General features: G+C 41.4%; 2 protein-coding genes across 2 annotated transcripts in view; one reads left to right on the forward strand and one right to left on the reverse strand.

Moving 5' to 3' along the window:
• The first annotated feature begins 10 nt into the window (after positions 1 to 10).
• On the forward strand, positions 11 to 7,480 carry p2rx2 (purinergic receptor P2X, ligand-gated ion channel, 2). Its single transcript, XM_063194325.1, has 12 exons — positions 11 to 150; positions 1,895 to 2,030; positions 3,607 to 3,678; positions 3,883 to 3,958; positions 4,123 to 4,219; positions 4,611 to 4,691; positions 4,929 to 5,070; positions 5,471 to 5,601; positions 6,087 to 6,177; positions 6,283 to 6,348; positions 6,429 to 6,506; positions 7,006 to 7,480. The coding sequence occupies exons 1-12, from the start codon at positions 11 to 13 to the stop codon at positions 7,102 to 7,104; spliced, it is 1,209 nt and encodes a 402-aa protein (XP_063050395.1). The 3' UTR covers positions 7,105 to 7,480.
• A 3,695-nt stretch (positions 7,481 to 11,175) lies between these two features.
• The window catches only part of pole (polymerase (DNA directed), epsilon), a 45,588-nt gene continuing 38,048 nt past the window's right edge, over positions 11,176 to 18,715 (reverse strand). Inside the window, exons 41-48 of the mRNA XM_063194822.1 lie at positions 17,907 to 18,039; positions 17,268 to 17,484; positions 15,827 to 15,958; positions 15,456 to 15,649; positions 14,640 to 14,840; positions 12,443 to 12,568; positions 12,007 to 12,096; positions 11,176 to 11,843 (exon numbers count right to left, since the gene is read on the reverse strand). Coding sequence (XP_063050892.1) covers positions 11,733 to 11,843; positions 12,007 to 12,096; positions 12,443 to 12,568; positions 14,640 to 14,840; positions 15,456 to 15,649; positions 15,827 to 15,958; positions 17,268 to 17,484; positions 17,907 to 18,039 — 1,204 coding nt within the window. The 3' untranslated portion in view covers positions 11,176 to 11,732. The remainder of the gene's footprint in view (positions 11,844 to 12,006; positions 12,097 to 12,442; positions 12,569 to 14,639; positions 14,841 to 15,455; positions 15,650 to 15,826; positions 15,959 to 17,267; positions 17,485 to 17,906; positions 18,040 to 18,715) is intronic.

Here is an 18,715-nt window from a genome sequence, read left to right on the forward strand (position 1 = left end):
CTAAACGGACATGGGTTTCAAAGAATTTATCACGGAATATTTTCTTGGCTTCTGGGATTATGAGACCCCTAAGGTTATGGTCGTAAGAAACAGAAAACTTGGAATTATATACAGAGGAGTGCAGTTTCTTGTCATTACGTATTTTATTTGGTAAGTTTCTTTTTTTTTCTTTAGGAAGCCTAAAAGAAATGTGTGTATGTAGAGTCAACATGTGTCCAAAACCATCGTGCAACATTGATGATTTAGAAATTGTGGAGGCATTTTTTATGATGCATTTTATTTTGCTTGTTTGGTATTCTTCCATCTTTTATTTGTTTTAATAATACTCAATTATTTATTTATTTATTATGTATTTACTTACTTACATACATTATGTCAGTATGACAAATAGGACCTCTGTAGACCACTTGGGTTAATTGATGCATGAATAATTTAACAGAATATAGGCCAATAATACAACCTGTCTGGGGATAATTACGAATGGAGGCTAATTTCTTTATTCTGAAACACTGTTTTGATTACAATCCCATTGTGTTTCTTGTATGTAGAAAGCTATTTGTAGCAGATTCATGTCCATTGTACAACTCTGTTGTGTGTGAAATATAACTGCGTATGTATGATGTCTGAATAGGCCATCTTATTTCCCATCATTAGCCATTAGTGTGAAACCTGATCCAAATGGGCCCATTTGAAATAAATTAATGTTTCCTAATTTAGTTACAGAGCGAGGGGAAAATCAATGTCATATAGCCTGAACCAGAACTTAAAATCATGCAATTGGTGAAATAATGTAACTGAATACATTTTTTAAAATCCAATGACTGTGACTGCAGAAAAGCAAAATGGGGGGGGGGGGGGTGTTATATAGTGGCTATAGCAGCTGGGCACTGTATTGCTATGCGAGCAGGTTTGATTCCCAGACCGGGACATATCCTGATTTTTCCCCATCTCTCTCTCCCAGCCATATCCTGTCTGTTTTTCACTGTCCTATCAAAAGCCCTAAATATAAAAACAGACTTATAGAGAAAATGAAAATCTGTGAATGTCGAAAAGAAAGTGAATTAGGACCTGTAAGATCATTTTTGGACATTCATTCATGCAAACTCACCAGTTAAATTCTAACTTACCAGAAATAAAACCCCATTTCAACTGGTGCCAAAACGTGGCATGGAAATCTACAGGGTATATTGAAGAGTGAAGTGTAGGTCACCAGGTCAACAAACAAGAACAGCTGACAGCAAAGCATCAAGGATATCTGGCCTTCCATAACTCCCATGTACTGTTTCTGCCATTGACTTCAATGTTAAACACATCATGGTAGTTATTAAAACAGAGAGAGTACCAACCAAGTATTGAACGTTGCATGATATCATATGTAGATAGTACCAAATTTCAACTGATTTGATGTGACCTGAATTTTGCTGAAGAAAACTGTGATTTTGCCACAATATTCTAATGTTGCGAATTCACCAATTCATGTTTTTTTTTGAGCTGGAAGGCCAAAATATGTAAAAAAAAACAATTGAATGATTGGAATAGTTAAAAAACTGGGCCATGAATCTATAATACATGACAGTTTAACATTATTGATAGAATTATGGAAGTAAATCAACTTTTTCCACACTATTCTAATAAAGTGGCCTGGAGCTGTATGTCTGCTGTTGCCCAGTCTTGCACTTTATATGCCTGTATGGGTGTTGTATAGGTACTCTTGGTGTAATGTATGTATACTGTCTATGTCCACACCTAGAGTCTAGAGTCTATGTCTGCATGGAAAAGTAAGAAACGTAATTTCAATTCTTTGTATGAACAGCGCATGTAAAGAAATTGACAATAAAACTGACTTGACTTGACTTGACTTCTCACTGTAACAATATGTCCTTCAAACTCCAAGGTATGTATTCATCAGCCAGAAGGCCTATCAGGACACAGAGACGCGACCTGAGAGTTCAGTCTACACCATGATGCGAGGCGTGGCGCTGCAGGGAGATAACGTCTTGGACATGGTGGAGTACGTCCACCCCTCAGAGGTGATGAAGTCTGATCAGCAAAGTGCTCTTTTGAAAGTTACCCTTTATTTTTCTGTTATAACTTTATTTGAATATAAGGTAGGAGCAGGTTCGCACACTAAACAAGACACCAAGACACAAGACTCGTGAGCACTGAGAGCACTGATGATGGCAACAGCCTGAAAAGTCTGCTCTACCCTGCTCTAATAAAAAAAAACTCCTTGTGCTTGACCTTTTAGTGTGCGAACCTGCTCCTACCTTATATTTTACTTATTTTGGGTCCACGCACCTAGTTAATTTTTGCAACATCTACAGCGCAACAATACCCCTACCTTCTGATAACTTCATTTGACAAAGTTTTGCGAGAGCTCGCACACCTCAAAGGCTTCTATTTCAACAGGTGCAGCTTTTCAGGGAACTTCAGTCATCAGTTTTCAAAAAGAAGAGTGCAACACTGCTTCTTCAAGGTTCACCACATTATTTTTGGTGCTGACATTTTGGCAACTAGGACTTAAAGTGGTGATCCGTGAAGAAGCAGTGTCACACTCTTCTTTTTGAAATCTGTTATAACTTCAAAAATTTGGGGTTACACTTTACTTGACGCCGGCATCATGCGTATGACATAACAGTGCCATAATTGTATCAAAACCATTGAGAGTAAATAGAATGGAGGCCAAAATTCTATTTCATTGTTGAAGCCAAGTTGGAGCCAAGGTTGGACCCAAAAAGACCAAAAAATGGCCAAATCCCATTCATTCCTATGAGAGACATAAAACCCTGTATCTCCCTTAAATGCCACTCCAGGGGGATAATTTTTCGCTCAACTAGTAGGTCCCCTTGCTCTCCAACTTACCAGGGTGGTGATTTTTTGTGGTGATGTTTTGTTTTAGAGAGATATTAAAAGTTAAATTGACCAATGAGCATCAGAACATGGTTTGATTGACCGTTAGAAGTCTTGTTGTTGTCCAATCAGCACCTGCGTTTGGCGTTGCTAAGGTGGAATGTAAGTTGGAATGTTCCCAAATCTGGCTTCAAAGCGTTGAATGGCAAATAGCGTTGATTTGGCGTCCATTCTATTTACTGTCAATGATCACAACAGCGTCATGACAGTCATGAATGAGTCATAAAAATGATGCCAATGTCATAAACGTTTAGGGTCATGAACAGTTGCCATTGTGTTAGGACAGTCTTTACCATAACCGAATGTCACTTAATGACATAGCCATAAAATGTTTATGACATTGACAGAATGTTTAAAACACAGGCATGACTGTGTGACAGCACTGTTATGACACTGTTATGTATACGTATGACGCCGTCATCAAGTAAATTGTTACCATGATTTGTTTTAAGTGTCTTATTATTACATAGCATATTACCTTGAGCAACCTCACAAACCTGGAGCAAACCTAGACACCTTACACAAACCTTACACACACATGCTCGCACACGCACACACACACACACACACACACGCACACGCACACACACACGCACACGCACACGCACACGCACACGCACACGCACACACACACACACACGTGTTGTAAACAGTACAGTGTGTACATATGACTTGGAATATTTTGTAATTTTTCAGGGTGGGGATGTGATCAGCACCATTCTAAGGCGTGAAGTTACCGAAGACCAGAAGCAAGGCACGTGTGCAGAGGTATATAGCTTTCACAAATAAGCCGTCCTATGAATTATAATACAGTATAGGCCTAACTACACACTGTATCTACGAAGCGGCCATAAAGGTAATATTGTCAAGATACAACATGTTTCCAAATAATTGCACAGATAGTCCCAAGGGTTGTGTGTATTGTATTATCGGAGTATGTGTGTGTTTCATAAGTACATTTGGATTCTGCAGTACTTCAAAGTTGCTGGTGCCAACTGCACTTCAGATTCTGACTGTGTTGCAGGGGAGATTAACTTTGATGGTAATGGTAGGTGGACATGGTTTATGCTACAAATATATTCTGCAATTCAGCAATATAGTCAAGTCAAGTCATCTCTTATTCTCACTTTATTCATATGCACAAGTCATACAAGGAAAATGAAATGACAGCACTTTGATCTGATGTTGACTGACCGAGAACTGTTTCTGAAGGACAGCGAACGGGGCGATGTGTGCCATACTACAATCACACCTTCAAGACGTGCGAGATCCAGTCCTGGTGTCCGATAGAAGCGTTTGCCGCTGTTAGGTGACACTTCGAATTTCTTTCCGTTTTTGTTTGTTGCACTGCGCATCAGTCACATCAGTCATGATTCTGCCCTACAGAGGCAAGGTGCAGTAACTCGGCCTTCATGTTTTGTCAAAATCGAGTTTAGAATGAAAATGGTCTTAGTAACACCTTCTTTATCTTGTGACAGTCATATGGTCCAAATGCGTCCCACTTTAGAGATACAGTATCGCTAGATAAAATTTGCAGCAACTGCGATATCCAGCCAAATACCAACACTTCGAAGGGCTTTTTCCTCAGTTTCGATGTTGGCATAATTACTACATTTTGTCTTTGCAGGGCAGATTATGTATCATGTTTTAAATAGTGGACCTCTTTTGTGCCTTGATTGTGCGTCTTCTCATCCCAACAGCGAGCCACCACTGGCAGAGGCCATCAATTTTACTGTTTATATAAAGAACACCATACACTTTCCAAAATTCAAAGTGTTAAGGTTAGTTCCATCATTTATTTATTTTTTAATTCCTTCAAGTGGCTGACAGACGCTTTCAATTAGAAATGTAAAAAAAAGCATGATAAAAGTATTTTTATTGTATATCAGTCCCTCCAGTTTTTCGCGATTCAGCAATCGCGTGGATTCATGCAAATTCAGTGATATTCCGCATAATTTAACTATTACATATTGGTATTACATTTGGATGTTTTTTTATTGCATATTCCTATTCATTAGAGGAAACACCAGACCAAGAAAAAAGGTGAAATACATGCCCCGATGTCATTACAATGAGGAGACCCATCCCTATTGTCCAGTGTTTCGGCTGGGCTACATCGCAGAACAAGCCAGGGAGGAATTCAGTGAACTGTGCAGAACTGTAAGTACTGTACTTACTAGCCCTTACTTGTGGCTTTGTTTACTCGTAATAAATCAAAAACAAAGTGTTCTTACACTGAGTATGCTTCTGGGCCATTGATAGTGGATGTTCAAAAATGGATTGGGGTTTCTTCAATTCAATTTGAGTTGATTAGAGACCATATAATACAGTACAATTAAATGTTGCCATTCCATGCACTGTACCAGAGTTAGCCTGAGCCTAATTAACATCTGTAGTCCCTGGTAGGACATAAAACATCAACACCCCCTTACTTCACATAACACATACAGTATTTTTCTATTTAAAAAAAAAGTTTATTGCTGTTGTGGTAGGTTGAACTGTGGAGCTGTAGCGATTGTGCAACACATGGTGCGATCATCAATGTCCTTGGTTGTTTCAGGGTGGAGTCATCGGAGCCTTCATTAACTGGAAATGTAATTTTGACACCGACCCCTTAGCATGTGCACCTACTTATTCATTCAGGAGACTGGATGTGAGGAAGAACACACCCTTTTCTGGATACAATTACAAGTAAGCTGTTGTTGTTGTTGTTGTTGTTATTGTTGTACATTGCTTTATGTACTACGTCAAGTTGTTAAGTACTAGAGTTATGACTTTTAATGTTATGTTATCTAAAGGAGTGAAGTTGTGCGGAAGTGGAATTTTTATGGAAGTTGAATACAGAACTAACTCCTTTGGGAAAATACCATGTCATGATATGCCAGATGTATTACTATTCCAAGAACATGGTTAAGTGATAAACCAGGCGAAGTTAACCTACAGGAAGTGGTAAACCTGCTAATAGGTAGTCCACAGGCATCATTTAGTTAACAAAAAGAGGACCCCAGGCTCTTCTATTAGATGATTTACCTCTACCTCAAGGTTAATTCAACCAGCTTAACTGTTTAGCCAGGTTCTTTGAATACTCCCTGGTCTTAAACACCATGCATGTCTTGTCACTTGTGAATTGCTTACAACTGCATTGCATGTGATGTTGTCACAATATTGTCACTTAGATTTGCCAAGTATTACAGCAGGAACGGTGAGGAGTTCAGAACACTCATCACAGCCTATGGAATGCGACTGGACATCATTGTCCATGGGCATGTACGTACAGTAGCATGATGCCATTATTTTAATATTGTTTATATTGTTTATATTTAATATCAACCTCATGCATTTCCACATCATTAACCCTGATACTTTGTCTAGGCTGGAAAGTTCAACATTGTCCCAACCATCATCAACGCAGTAACAGCTTTGACATCAGTTGGAATTGTAAGTGTCAGAAAATGTAAAATCAAAGTACACAGGAACTTGAAAGACTTCTAGGTTAATCACTTGTATTTTTTTTTCAGTGCTCCATCATCTGCGATTGGATAATGTTGACCTTCATCGATAAGAATGAAGTTTACAGCGAGAGGAAATTTGACAATGTAAGGTTGAAAATTCCACCATAGATTATTTCCATTCGTATGTACCTACCATTGCCAGGATCCAAACAGCTTCATATCCAATTATGTATTTAGTTATTATACCACTTATTGCAGGGATGTCAAACTCAGGCCCAGGGACCAAATCTAGGCTGCATACTCAAGTTGACCCACATACACCATACATACAAACTGTATATTGGGTAATAAGACTTGAACAAGACATTTGGCGTGTAACAGGCCAGTGAAACAACTCACACTCATATGCAGCAGAATATGTGCAGACACACTTGATTTATGGTGGGGATCTGTTTGTGAAATTTAAATGTGAGTATTATGTGTGTGTATGCACAGTTTTAGTCCATTTGGAAAAAATAATAATATTGAGTTTGGCCCGCGACTTGGTGGCAGATTTAGATTTTGGCCCTCGGTCAATTTGAGTTTCACACTCCTGACTTATTGTGACTGTGTTATTCTTCTTCCCTGATCCTTTGTTTCCTAGTCTTCAAATAAACCGGTGGACCACATGGTTGTTACAGACCTGACCCTCACAAGCTACGGCTCCATGGACTCGGACCTGTCTGAAGGAGTACCACTCTGATGATCATCCACCGACTCCCTCAGCCCTCACCTGGAAACTCACATACGTACTTAGGATTACATTAGACTTAGCTGATGCTGTTATCCAAAGCGCCTTACAGATATTTTTTTAAGTACAGGGTATTGGTTACAGTCCCTGGAGAGGTGAGGTCAGCCTTGGAGTGTGGTGGGGAGTGGAAGGGAAGGGTGGTATTGACACTTAATAGGTCAGTGGTGGGATTTGAACCTGCAAGCTTATGATCTAAAGCCCATCTCCGTAACCACTTCAGTGTAAAGTCGTGGACTCGAGTAAGATGACTTGGAGTCACAAATTTGATGACTGCAGACTTGACTTGGCAACATTGGGAATGACTTGCAACTGGACTTGAATGCCACTTACCTGACACTTGAATTGTACTTGGCTGTTATGCGTAACAGCCTTGTACGAAATTCCGAATTGAAAGAATTTCAATTCAAAGTAATGCCATAATAAGAACACTAGGTGGTGGTGTTCTATGTACTCCCAATGGGTGGTGTAGATTAAATTAAAAGAAATTCAAGGTAATGACACCACCTAGTGTTCGTATTATGGCATTACTTTGAATTGAAATTCATTCAATTCAGAATTTCGTACAAGCCTGATGCGTAAAATACATGATGCTGGGCTAAGGACTTGGGGGAAAAATAATACGTTTGGACTTGATTTGGATGCGATGTGACTTGTCCTTGACTTGACTTGGTGAAATGTCTTAACTTGTAACTTGACTCAGACTTGAGACTTACTGTACTTCTGACTGCAAATTAGTGTCTTACACTTACACACAACCCTGCTTTAGAGTGCCAGTCAAGTCAAGGGCAGAGATCTTTAACCCCAGAGGAAAAATAATGGACAGGAAAGACGCCTCTTGCAGCAGTTGCTGGGCAGGGAAAAAAGCAATCACCACAAAGCCTGTGGCCTTGAATAAAAGCTTCTGCTGACTGACAGTGCTTTAAATGAGTTCAAATTGTAAGGAACTCAACTTGAATATGGTTTGCCTTACCTTTGTGTACCACAAAGGATTTGTTGGTTCTGTTCTGTGCTCTCTCTCTCACACACACACACACACACACACACACACACACACACACACACACACACACACACACACACACACACACACACACACAAATCAGAACTGACAATAGCTTTGTGAATGACATGTATCCAACTGCCAAAAAGAAGCCATGTTGCTTATAACTAATCTCCATTGACCTGTGCAGCGCTTACATGTTATAATGAATAACAACTATAGCTGTAGACACTGACTTTGATATTTTGATAACAGTATTAAAATATATAAAAATGAACTGATGTTATTGCATTAATCCTTGCATTATTACTGAAGTGTTATGTACTTTGTAATCACATAGTATTTCGCAGTAGATATAATTGTGTTTTCAAAATGGTTTGATAAGCTGGCTGGTTTCTACAATTTGGTAGCCAGTTTATCTTGGACACCCAAGAGTTCAGATTTGGCTGACAACCAAGAATAAATTCTTGAATAAGCCAAGAATAAGCCTTCAGATGCCAACTGGCCAACAATAATACAATTGTTTCTTGGAGGGGGAGGGGGTATTCCATACAAGAATATCAGTGTGGTGGTCGTTCGTTATTCTTTCCACTGAATAGCTTCCATAATATGATTGTGGTGAGCAGTAGCTCTGATGGCAGGCTCATCTCCCGACCGGTGTTTTAATCTGGCACCAGGGACGGGCCACTTCTGAGCAATCCGAAACCAATTTTTTAATAATTGGATTTCTCTTCTGTGACTGTGGGTGAAAAAAAAACACCCACTCACCAGATGCAGGAAGGTATAATTGTATTTGAGTGTTCAAAATGGGGAAGAAAACGTGACTTTAAAAAAATATGAGATGTTCAGCAAATTGCAGCCCATCCAATGCTCTACTGTACAGTACCTACCAGGAACAACTTACTATGGCATGTGAGAAAAGTCAAAATCCCTTTCCAGTAGTAGCCATCAGTCGGGCTATGTAGAGCACTTAAATGCCCGGCAATCAAATCAACCCATGGACTCCAAGAGGTGCAATTGTATTATGGAGCCACAGAAAGACTCATCAATCGACAGACAGGCGTGCAAGACAGAGGATGAGTCCAATTGTGGGTGGGCCAATGCAGTTAGTGGCATACAAGAAACCAGGGCCGGATTAAGGTGGACCAGGGCCCCTAGGCCACATCTTGCTGAGGGCCCCCTGGAAGGCAAATTTCACGATGAAATTACATAAACAGTGTCATAATTACAAGATAGGAATTAAGGATATCATGTCTGCCAGCTGTACTCAACATTACAGATTAATTTTTCAATATTGCATCATCAAAATTCTGCAATTTTTGACACTTGGCCAATCGGGGGCCCTCTGGCAGGTGGGGGCCCCTAGGCTGCAGCCATATCTAGCTTGTGCGTTAATCCGGCCCTGCAAGAAACGGAATCAAAGTGGAGGCTGTGTTTTTTTTGCAAAACTATAGATTGCATTTCTAAGAATAAAGAACGTCACAGTATGTATGTCAGCATGAGATTGTATGGTATGAGTACAGCGTTAAGATGTCAACCACCATTGCCAACTGCTTCTGTAGAAAATAAACAGTTCATACCACACACTATGGTCAAACTGCCTTATTGTACTACCATCACAAAGTACAGTGGGCTACAGCAGTGGTTCCCAACCTATGGGTCGCCAAAGATTCACAGTGGTTCACAAAGCCCTTTTGATGTTAAGGGTTTAATTTTAATACCATATACTGTATATAGCCCATGTTGAATACAAAGCATCTGAACCAATATATGCATAGAAGCAACAAAATGCAAGTGCTATTTTTTTTCCCCCGTGCAGTTGGGTCACCAAAGCTTACAATGGTAGAAATATGGGTCCCCGAAGAGAAAGGTTGGCAACCCATGGGCTACAGCATATTTAGTCTTTTCAAAAAATAATTCACAATGTTGTGTGTACAGTATGTGTGTACATAGGCCTACTGTAAACGTAAAAATGCTGGTAAAATATTTTGGCACAATGCTGCATTTTTACGCCCCAAGCTTTAGAAGAAACACAAAGATTGTGTATACTGGTAACTATAAACAATACATTCAATATAAAAATGAATTAAATTATCCTTATTTAACAGTGCATACTGTTATGATATACCTACCTAGTTTGTGTTACTGAACTAGTTGAACTAATTTTCATAGTATGTAAACTTATTTCATCTGCACTGTCTGGGCTGCATCATGTTTTGTGACTGTTCATCGTCAGCTGGAACTGGGAAACACCGCAAGGTCTTCTCCAGAATCGCTGAATATGATTTATGGTCTTGTATATGGCTAATCTTGACTACACCATTGCAATGCATATCCTGGTCCATGCAAGCCAATTGTATGGTAGTGAGTGAGCTAATAAAAGTGTGTCGCTACTTGTTCAGGAAACTGCTGTGGTAGAGTGATGGAGAATGTGGTTTCGGTAATGGATAATTGTTCATTATGGGGCCACTCTCAAAATCAATACTGTGTGCTTATCATAGTCACGCTTGGTGTCCACCATCTCGGTTAGATAAGTCACTTAAAAAAAAAGAAAGAAAAAAATGTCATGACACTCTTTTCATTCGGATGTATAGGTGCTTTCCAGAGTATACAAACCTAGACAAGCTGTTACTTAAATCAACAATTGACTGCACCAAGCACATAAATGCTGTAGTTTCTAGTTTCTTAATTTCCAGGTTCTAATCCCAAATGCTCAACTTTGTAATGATATTAAACAGAAAAGGTTGCACCTGGCAACAAGTCTCTTTTATGTGTGCACAGACACGTTTCGGCTTGTGCCTTCCTCAGTGTGCAGCGATTTATTTGGGCCAGCACCCTCAAAGTAATTCTTAGTGAATCCTGCCTCCTGCTACAATTGATTTAAAAAATATAAACCCCTTTCATTTCATGCAAGCTGGTTCATTGGCATACCATCAAAAGTGAGAAGAGAGAGAAATACACAACTAGGATACAAAAGAGATAAATACACCACACTAGGAGAATAGCAGACGGACACATATGAATTTATAAATACTGCAAAAATATTTATTTATTAACAACATACATGGGGAAAAAAGACCTTGATTACCACACAATCTAATCAAACCAATATCTAAAAGCTACATTTCCGTTATTTACAATTTCCTTTCGTGATGAAAATACATACAGACTGCACAATAAAGTCTGCAAAGATCAGACAGCGATGGTGTCAAGGTTGTGTCAAGGGTTAAGGTTGTTTGTGTCAAAACATGAACGCAGGGCTCTGGACTGGGAGGAAAAAAAACAGGCTGGGCATTTTCAGCCAAGACCGGTCCACGAGGCATTGAGAGACACAATGAAGCCTGTGACAACAAATCTAGTCCTCTAAAGTAGTATTACGAGCCATTTTGTCCCCAACAGCCAAAACGAATATGTCAATCAGAAGCCGAGAGGTCAGCTGTAGCGGCATGAGGACTGATACCACTGCATTGAGGGGAGGACCAGGCCAAAATCATCACCAGTCCACCAGGCAAATGCCCTGCGTGCCTTATGGCCAATCCAGCCCTGCATGAACGTTTCCATTCCTGGTGGTCTTGCCACCTCAGGCCAACTGAGGACTCATGTGCACCAGCCAATCAATGGTCTCCTGCAGGAAGGCCATCTTGTAATGACCCGCGATGTTCCGGAACACCCTGATCTGCTCTGAGAAGTTCTAGAATGCGGAGAAAGAAGGAAGAGAGGAAGGAAGCAAGTCAATCAATCAATGAATGAATGAGAAGGCAAACTGTAAGGAGATACTGTGATGTTAAAGTGGCTAGAATTCAATCAGTAGGTGCCTGCGGAGATGTTTACTGGTGTAATGGGCTACTACAGACCTTGGTGGAGAAGGTGAGGCTGAAGTCTCCAGCACATTTGCAGTAGAGCGGCATGTTGGCCTCCTTCACCCCTTTGCACTTGGAGCACTCCTGGAAACAGACAGAGGAAAGTTATGAGTGTGTGTGTGAGTTTACTTTTTTAATGTGTACAGTCAAGTGTCTGTACATACTGTACACACGGGTATTCATCACACGAATCATGCAGGTCGAGAATGAATAATAACAAAGTCACATGTGACCTGGGTGACGTCACCCGGTGACCCCGTGTCAGGGGTAAAGACAACGGTGAACCCAGGAAGTGACCTCTTGGCAAAATCTTCTCGCATACACTTTGAGAGACTGCCAAGCTCTGGCGGTCATCCGGAACTCATAGAACCATGGTTATATATACTGTACATATCCTTCGTCTTCAGTGCAGTCATCCTCTATCCCTCACCAGGTCTTGTAGCGTGTAGCTCATCATCTTCTTCTGCAGGGCCTCCACCAGCGCCATCTCAATGGAGTCCGTCTCATACTGGGCCTGGCAGTTGGAGCAGAACCACTGGGGCAGAACAGTGCCATCCTATAAGAGACCAACACAATACATTAAAAATAAGAAAAGCCTTCATTTTAAACTGGGGTACATATCCAAAAACGCCAACTGGTTCCAACCACACTGGGTCTTCATCAGGGCGTGAAAAAGTCAGGGTTTTTAATTTTTAAAATACGCTACCGGTCAAAAGTTTGGGGTCACCACACTTTCCTCCCACAATGCTTCTTTCTGACAGTTTAGCTTATTACTTTTCAATTTCAGTTCTGGTATAAAATCAGTGTATAGAGTTATTGTTCCCTGAAATTAATGCATGCAACAAATAAGCAATTTGATATTGGAAAAAGTAACTGTTGAATGGATTTACTTGTATAGACAATGCATAGAATAGACCAAAATGTATCACTAACTTTTGACAAATCAAAGTGTACCTTTACTAAGGTAGTGTCTAGTCTGGTGTACTAATCAAAGTGTAGACTCCTTTGGCATTAATAATAGCCAGTTGCGGTTCTACAGATTCATTCCCGGGATGAGATGAGGTCCAGAATTGCCCATGAGCTCTATGAGCCCCATGCATGCAAAAGTTGATGTCTGCTCCTGTCAATCCATACAATGCCGGATGATATACACATCATTTGAAAGAGGAGAATCTACACTTTCCAACGATGTATGGCACTGGCTTGCACACTAAAACATTGCTGAGACAATGGATCGTGCATTCAAAAGTAGGTTCATTCTGATGGCCAAAAAATCATGCAGCTACCTTGACTTGAATTTGTGCACGAGGTGGCAACGCAACAAATGTCATACACCTACCATTGGAAAGGGCAGACACTGATAAAACCAAAGAAATGTCTGTAGAAAAATGGACTAAAACACATATTTCTATGTAATAAAAGGGTGAAAAAGCTTGGTTCGATTTCACTCTTTTGTCCAGTTTAACCAATTTTATGGGTAATCAAACCTTTTTTCACCTGTGGCTGTTCAGTACTTTCCATCTCAAGCTATTTAAAAGATGTTTGCGACTTGAAGGTGACCCCAAATTTTTGAATGGTAGTGTATACCTACTACTTCTTGACTGCAAGACTTGTTTCGAACTGTGACTCTGGTTGTTTGACAGGGACAAGTGGGGTGCAGAAAAGCTCTCTCATGTTTGATGGGGAATGACAAAAAAGTTTAAGAACTACAACTTCTAGTCAGCCAACTTTCCATTTTAAATGGTCTCCACATGCAGGCTTTAGGATTTGGTGACCCCTTGTGGCGAGTTATGGCTTGACAGTAGACTGAAGAAAAAGGAGTCGCACACAGGAGCTTGATGCTGTTCAGTGAAACTGTATCAAAAGCTGAAAAATAAAAAGAGAAGCCAAAACAAAAAATGGGATGCAAACGTTTCGGGTCTAGGCCATCATCAGTGTTCCCAAAAAAAAAAAAAAAAAGTAGACTGACAGTAGACTGAAAACAAAGAGGGGCCTAGTATGAAAGTGAAAGAGAAAGCCCACCGGGGAAACTCCAACTCCCATCGTCATTGTGACACAGCACTCCACAGTACACAAGCGCACACTGCACACAGCAAAATTGCATTTATGCCTCACCCGTGCACCATTGGAGCAGTGCTGCGGGACGGTACCATGTTCAGGGTACCTCGGTCATGGAGGAGGATGGGGGAGAGCACTGGTTAATTACTCCCCCCCCCACCAACCTGGTGCATCAGGAGTCGAACCGACAACCTTTGGGCTTCAGGTCTGATGCCTGAACTGCTTACCCATGAATGTCCATGAGTGAGAGGGGCCAAATACATATAAACCTTATATAGGCTTTGGTGACTCCTTGTGGTGAGTTAAGACATGACAGTAGACTGCAAACAGGGAGAGGGGCCAAGTATACTGTATGTATGAACCCATACTGTCACCTCTGGATTTGCTTGGTCACAATCCCTGGTGCTGAACAAAAAAAGTGACGTTTTTTTGAAAAAGCTTAGCAAACTCCTTTTTCTTTTTTCTTTTCTTTCCTTTTTTCTTCTTTATTAAGTTATTTTTTCTTTTCATTTACTCACTGGCATGAACCTTTTAAAAAAAAAAAAAACATAAAAAACCAACATACTGACCTGTGCCACAGAGGGGTCCTTGCACAGGTCGAGGTCTCGGCAGAAGTTGCAGAAGTGGCAGATGACCTCTGGCAGGATGTAGGAGCGGCAGGGGTCGCGGAACTGGGCGTCCTCCGAGAACTCGCCCACGTCCACCAGCCGCAGCAGATCCCTCTTCAGCTTGTTCACCTGGTTCACAATGTTGGCATCCAGCGACAACACCTGCAAGGACATTCAGTCTTTTTTCAGAAAGTGCCCCAAACTCCAAACTCTTCATTTTGTATTTTTTAAACAAGGTCTTCGGGTGTGAGTGACCAGATTTGTAAATGTTTTTGTAGAAAAGTTGCACACTCTCTGAAGACGCTGAAAAGGCTTAAGCTGAAACGTCTGTCGGTCATGCCAACCCAGTAAAAAAAAAAAAACAAGAACTACACTCGACAGTGCGGCTTTACTACAAAAAAAGCACCTGGATAACATCCAAGGGACACTCAATTTCGATTAGGGCCTAGGTCGTTTCCTGGCTCTGCCCCGTCTCCCCCCCCCCAACCAATTCCTGTCTTCTTCTCATTATTCTGTATGACAGGGCCCAGGACAGTGAAAAAGCCCACAAATTGGCAACATAATATGTGCAGGCACATTTGAGCTATAATGGGACTGTTTGTTTTTGTTTGTTTGTGGAATTTAAATATGAGTATTAAGTGTGTGTATGTGTATGTGTATGTGTATGCAATTGCCCTCGACTTCGCTACAGGTGTTGATATTGGCCCTCGGTCCATTAAAGTTTGACACCCCTGATTTATGTACTGGTTCACTGGATCAGAGGCGCACTGCACTGACCTGGCAGACGTATTTGATGAACTCCAGGCCGGGGTTGTTGAGGGGCAGATGGGATCCGGGCAGCACGGGGAACATCTCCGAGGGCAGCGTCATGTTGCGCGTGCCCGTCACCTTCTTCTGGATCTTCTGGGTGATGGTGAAGAAGTTCTGGGTCATCTCGCCAGAGACGTACTCCTGAGAGAAGGTGATCATGCCTGCAGAGAAACGAAAAGGGGACGCATCTTGCATAAATTGTGTTTTTTTTATTGCATATACGCGTTTCAGTGTGTGCTCACTGTCTGCAAACCCCTGCAGTATCTCTTTTGCTTGTGTACATAGTGGTGAATGATAAAAAAAAATCTATCTAAAGACCTATGATCTTCCAGCCCCACCTGGCAGAGAGGTGCTGTCCCCTGCTTGCTGCTGGGAAGCCTGGCTTCCGCCCCGCCTCTTGATGGGCGTGGCTCCTGGAACATTCCGTCTTAGCTCCTCCCTCATGCTGTGGTACACAGCTGCAATGTAGGCTGAAGGGGGAAAAATACACAAACACACAAATGAAATATCACCAAATTAGGACCTCTCAAGCTGTGATTTAAACAGCCATGTCTAATTATTGCCATGTCATGATCACATTCAATGTTATTACTATACCGGCCCCTGTGTAAAACAAACTATTAATCTTTCAGGTTTGGAGGTGATAAATGGGGCACATACGTCACGCCCTCTACTTCCTGACCACAGGGTCTTAAGTCACACAAAAATTTAATAGAATTGAACGGGGTGAGTCATGGTGGATTTGTAGTGCATAGGTGGACTTCAACAGATTTGGATTGGTGTCGTAAGACCCCTCATTTCAAGCCCAGTAATTCATTTGTGACTCCATAGTCCATACCTGTCAACTTTGAGCTCCCAAAATCCGGGAAAATTCCCATATTTTAAGCCAAAATCCGGGAAATTTTCTAAAGGCCAAATTTTGACAGTCAACGGGATGACAGAGCCAGATCGGACGGTGCGTTCTACTCTGCTTTTCACAACAGCGCGCGTACAAAGACAGATCCTGTCTAAAATCCCTCAGCACACGTTTTACAGCGTGGAGAAACAATGCAATGAAAACAAAACAATGACATGAGCGCAATGTGTTTCTTCTTCTTGTTTTGTCGCACAAGTTGTCTGTTCGTGCTGGTAGGCCTACAGGTTGTGATTAGGTTAATCGCATGATTCGCTGTTCCGAGGCTGTTTATGCGTTGCATGAACTGACGGTTTCTGAGGAAAAGAGTGGGCGCACAAGCGCTACGGAGCTCGAGGTTGACAGCTCGTATTTTCAAGGAACTTCAATTCTTGGTGGTATCTGGCATACCGTCTTCTGGCAGGTAGCTTGATAAGCAAGACCCTCTGTCTCTCTCTTCAAGAGGGCCGTGGGTAGCCTATAAATAGCCTACTGGACCGACGGTGCTTTTTTGATAAAGTGAAAAATCCGGGATATTTCCGGGAAAAAATCTAATCGGGAAGAAATCGGGAAATGTGTCAAAATTAGGGAGTTTCCCGGGAAATTAGGGATGGTTGACATGTATGCCCTAGGCCACATGGCCAAATTCGGTTTCCTAAGTCCCTCCTTCTTCTTCTATTTTCGTGGTGTTTGCACAAGACGTGCGCTACCACCATCTACAGCTTGAAGGGGACTCGATTTATTCTCAATCTCTTTACTCCGAAGGTCTCCTAATAGAAGGTCTCCTAAAGGGGCGTTCACCCGACGTAAAGTGGATAGCGGAAAAGAACCCGCCTGCTTTATCTCCCTCTCATATACGATTCTCTGCCATAAGCTTTCAGCCTTACCAGAGATGATCATGAGGAAGTACTTCTGGCAGGAGGCGGTCTGGGGGAGGTACTGCATTATGTTCCAGTTGCTCTCGATCATGTCCTCAACCTCACCCTCCCCGTCGCCCTCCTCCTCCTCGCGACCCGCCACCTCATCTTCCTCCTCCTCCTCCTCGCTACTCTCCCCGTCAGAGCCGGACGCCTTCTGCTTTTTCTTCTTCTTGCCCGTGTCATCCTGTTCATACATAAGAGTTACGTTGCAAAATTATGTAAGTGCCATTTTTTTTACTTTTGCATTTTATTATTGGAAATGACTGTTCAGGCATCCTATCATCCATGTGTGAATTCTGGCCATTCAAATATTTTGACAACATAACTTTTTAATCCCGTATAAAATGCATTTTGCAATGCAATGCCCAATACACAAATGTCAGTTTCCCAAAATGTTCCTAAATGGATAAACTTCATTTTGCAAAGAAACACAACAGGAAAAAACACAATACATTATAGATACATGACCCACATTTTAAACAACTCCAATCATTCATTTGTTGATTCTTACATATTTTGGGCTTCCAGCAACAACAAAAAAACATAACATTGAGGATTTTTTAAAAAGAATATTGTGTAATCTATTGTAATGTAATTGTAATGTACCTCTCCATAGAGGATGCTGGAGGGGAGTTTGCCCTTCACCCCTCCGTGGTTGGCGGGATCCATCCACAGCAGGAACTCCCAGCAGCGGGAGAAGGTGAGGGAGAGGGAGTGGAAGATCTCACGGGAGTGGATGCTGATGATGTGCACGAAAGAGATGAGGTCAAGAAGAGCAACACAGTTAACTTCAAGTGGACAGTAATATTTGGATCCCTTCATGCATATTTATAATCGTGATTATATAAATGATATAATGATGATTAGAGATGCACCGGATCCTGATTTTTAGGATCCTGCCGGATACCGGATCCACTGCTTAAGATCCTGCCGGATCCGTAACCGGATACCGGATCCTACGAAAGGGTTGAAACATATAGCCTACTCACACACGTGGGCCCTTTTTATCACGTTGGCTCAAACTATTTTGACTGAAAAGCCTCGGCTACCAGATCCTGGATCCTGGAGCTGGATCCGGATCCTATGAAAAACCCTAATATCTTGCCGGATCCGGAAACGGATCTTGGATCCGCTGCATCTCTAATGATGATAATACAATGATATAATAATAATGATGATATAATGATAAAATTATATAATCATTTATATAAATTATATAACCATTTACATCATTTATATCATGTAAAGTATGTGAATGCAGTAGGTGTTTGTTGGGATGACCATCACTAGGGTAGTAGAGGGAGCACTGTAACGGTCATGCCAATGAGCTTGGCTCTTTAGGCTGGTGGTCAGAGCCCCAATTTGGTACCCAAGTAGACCCTGATTTGTGTTGCCATTGGTAACTCTACTCTGCT

The sequence above is a fragment of the Engraulis encrasicolus genome, chromosome 3 (genome assembly GCF_034702125.1).
Source record: "Engraulis encrasicolus isolate BLACKSEA-1 chromosome 3, IST_EnEncr_1.0, whole genome shotgun sequence".
Taxonomy (NCBI): Eukaryota; Metazoa; Chordata; class Actinopteri; order Clupeiformes; family Engraulidae; genus Engraulis; species Engraulis encrasicolus.

Bases quoted from the DNA above. Each gene is read 5' to 3' on its own strand.
- p2rx2 (XM_063194325.1), top strand. From the start codon at position 11: ATGGGTTTCAAAGAATTTATCACGGAATATTTTCTTGGCTTCTGGGAT. The intron at 2,031-3,606 runs GTGATGAAGTCT...GTAATTTTTCAG, and splicing joins AGTACGTCCACCCCTCAGAG to GGTGGGGATGTGATCAGCAC. The intron at 3,679-3,882 runs GTATATAGCTTT...TGGATTCTGCAG, and splicing joins AGCAAGGCACGTGTGCAGAG to TACTTCAAAGTTGCTGGTGC.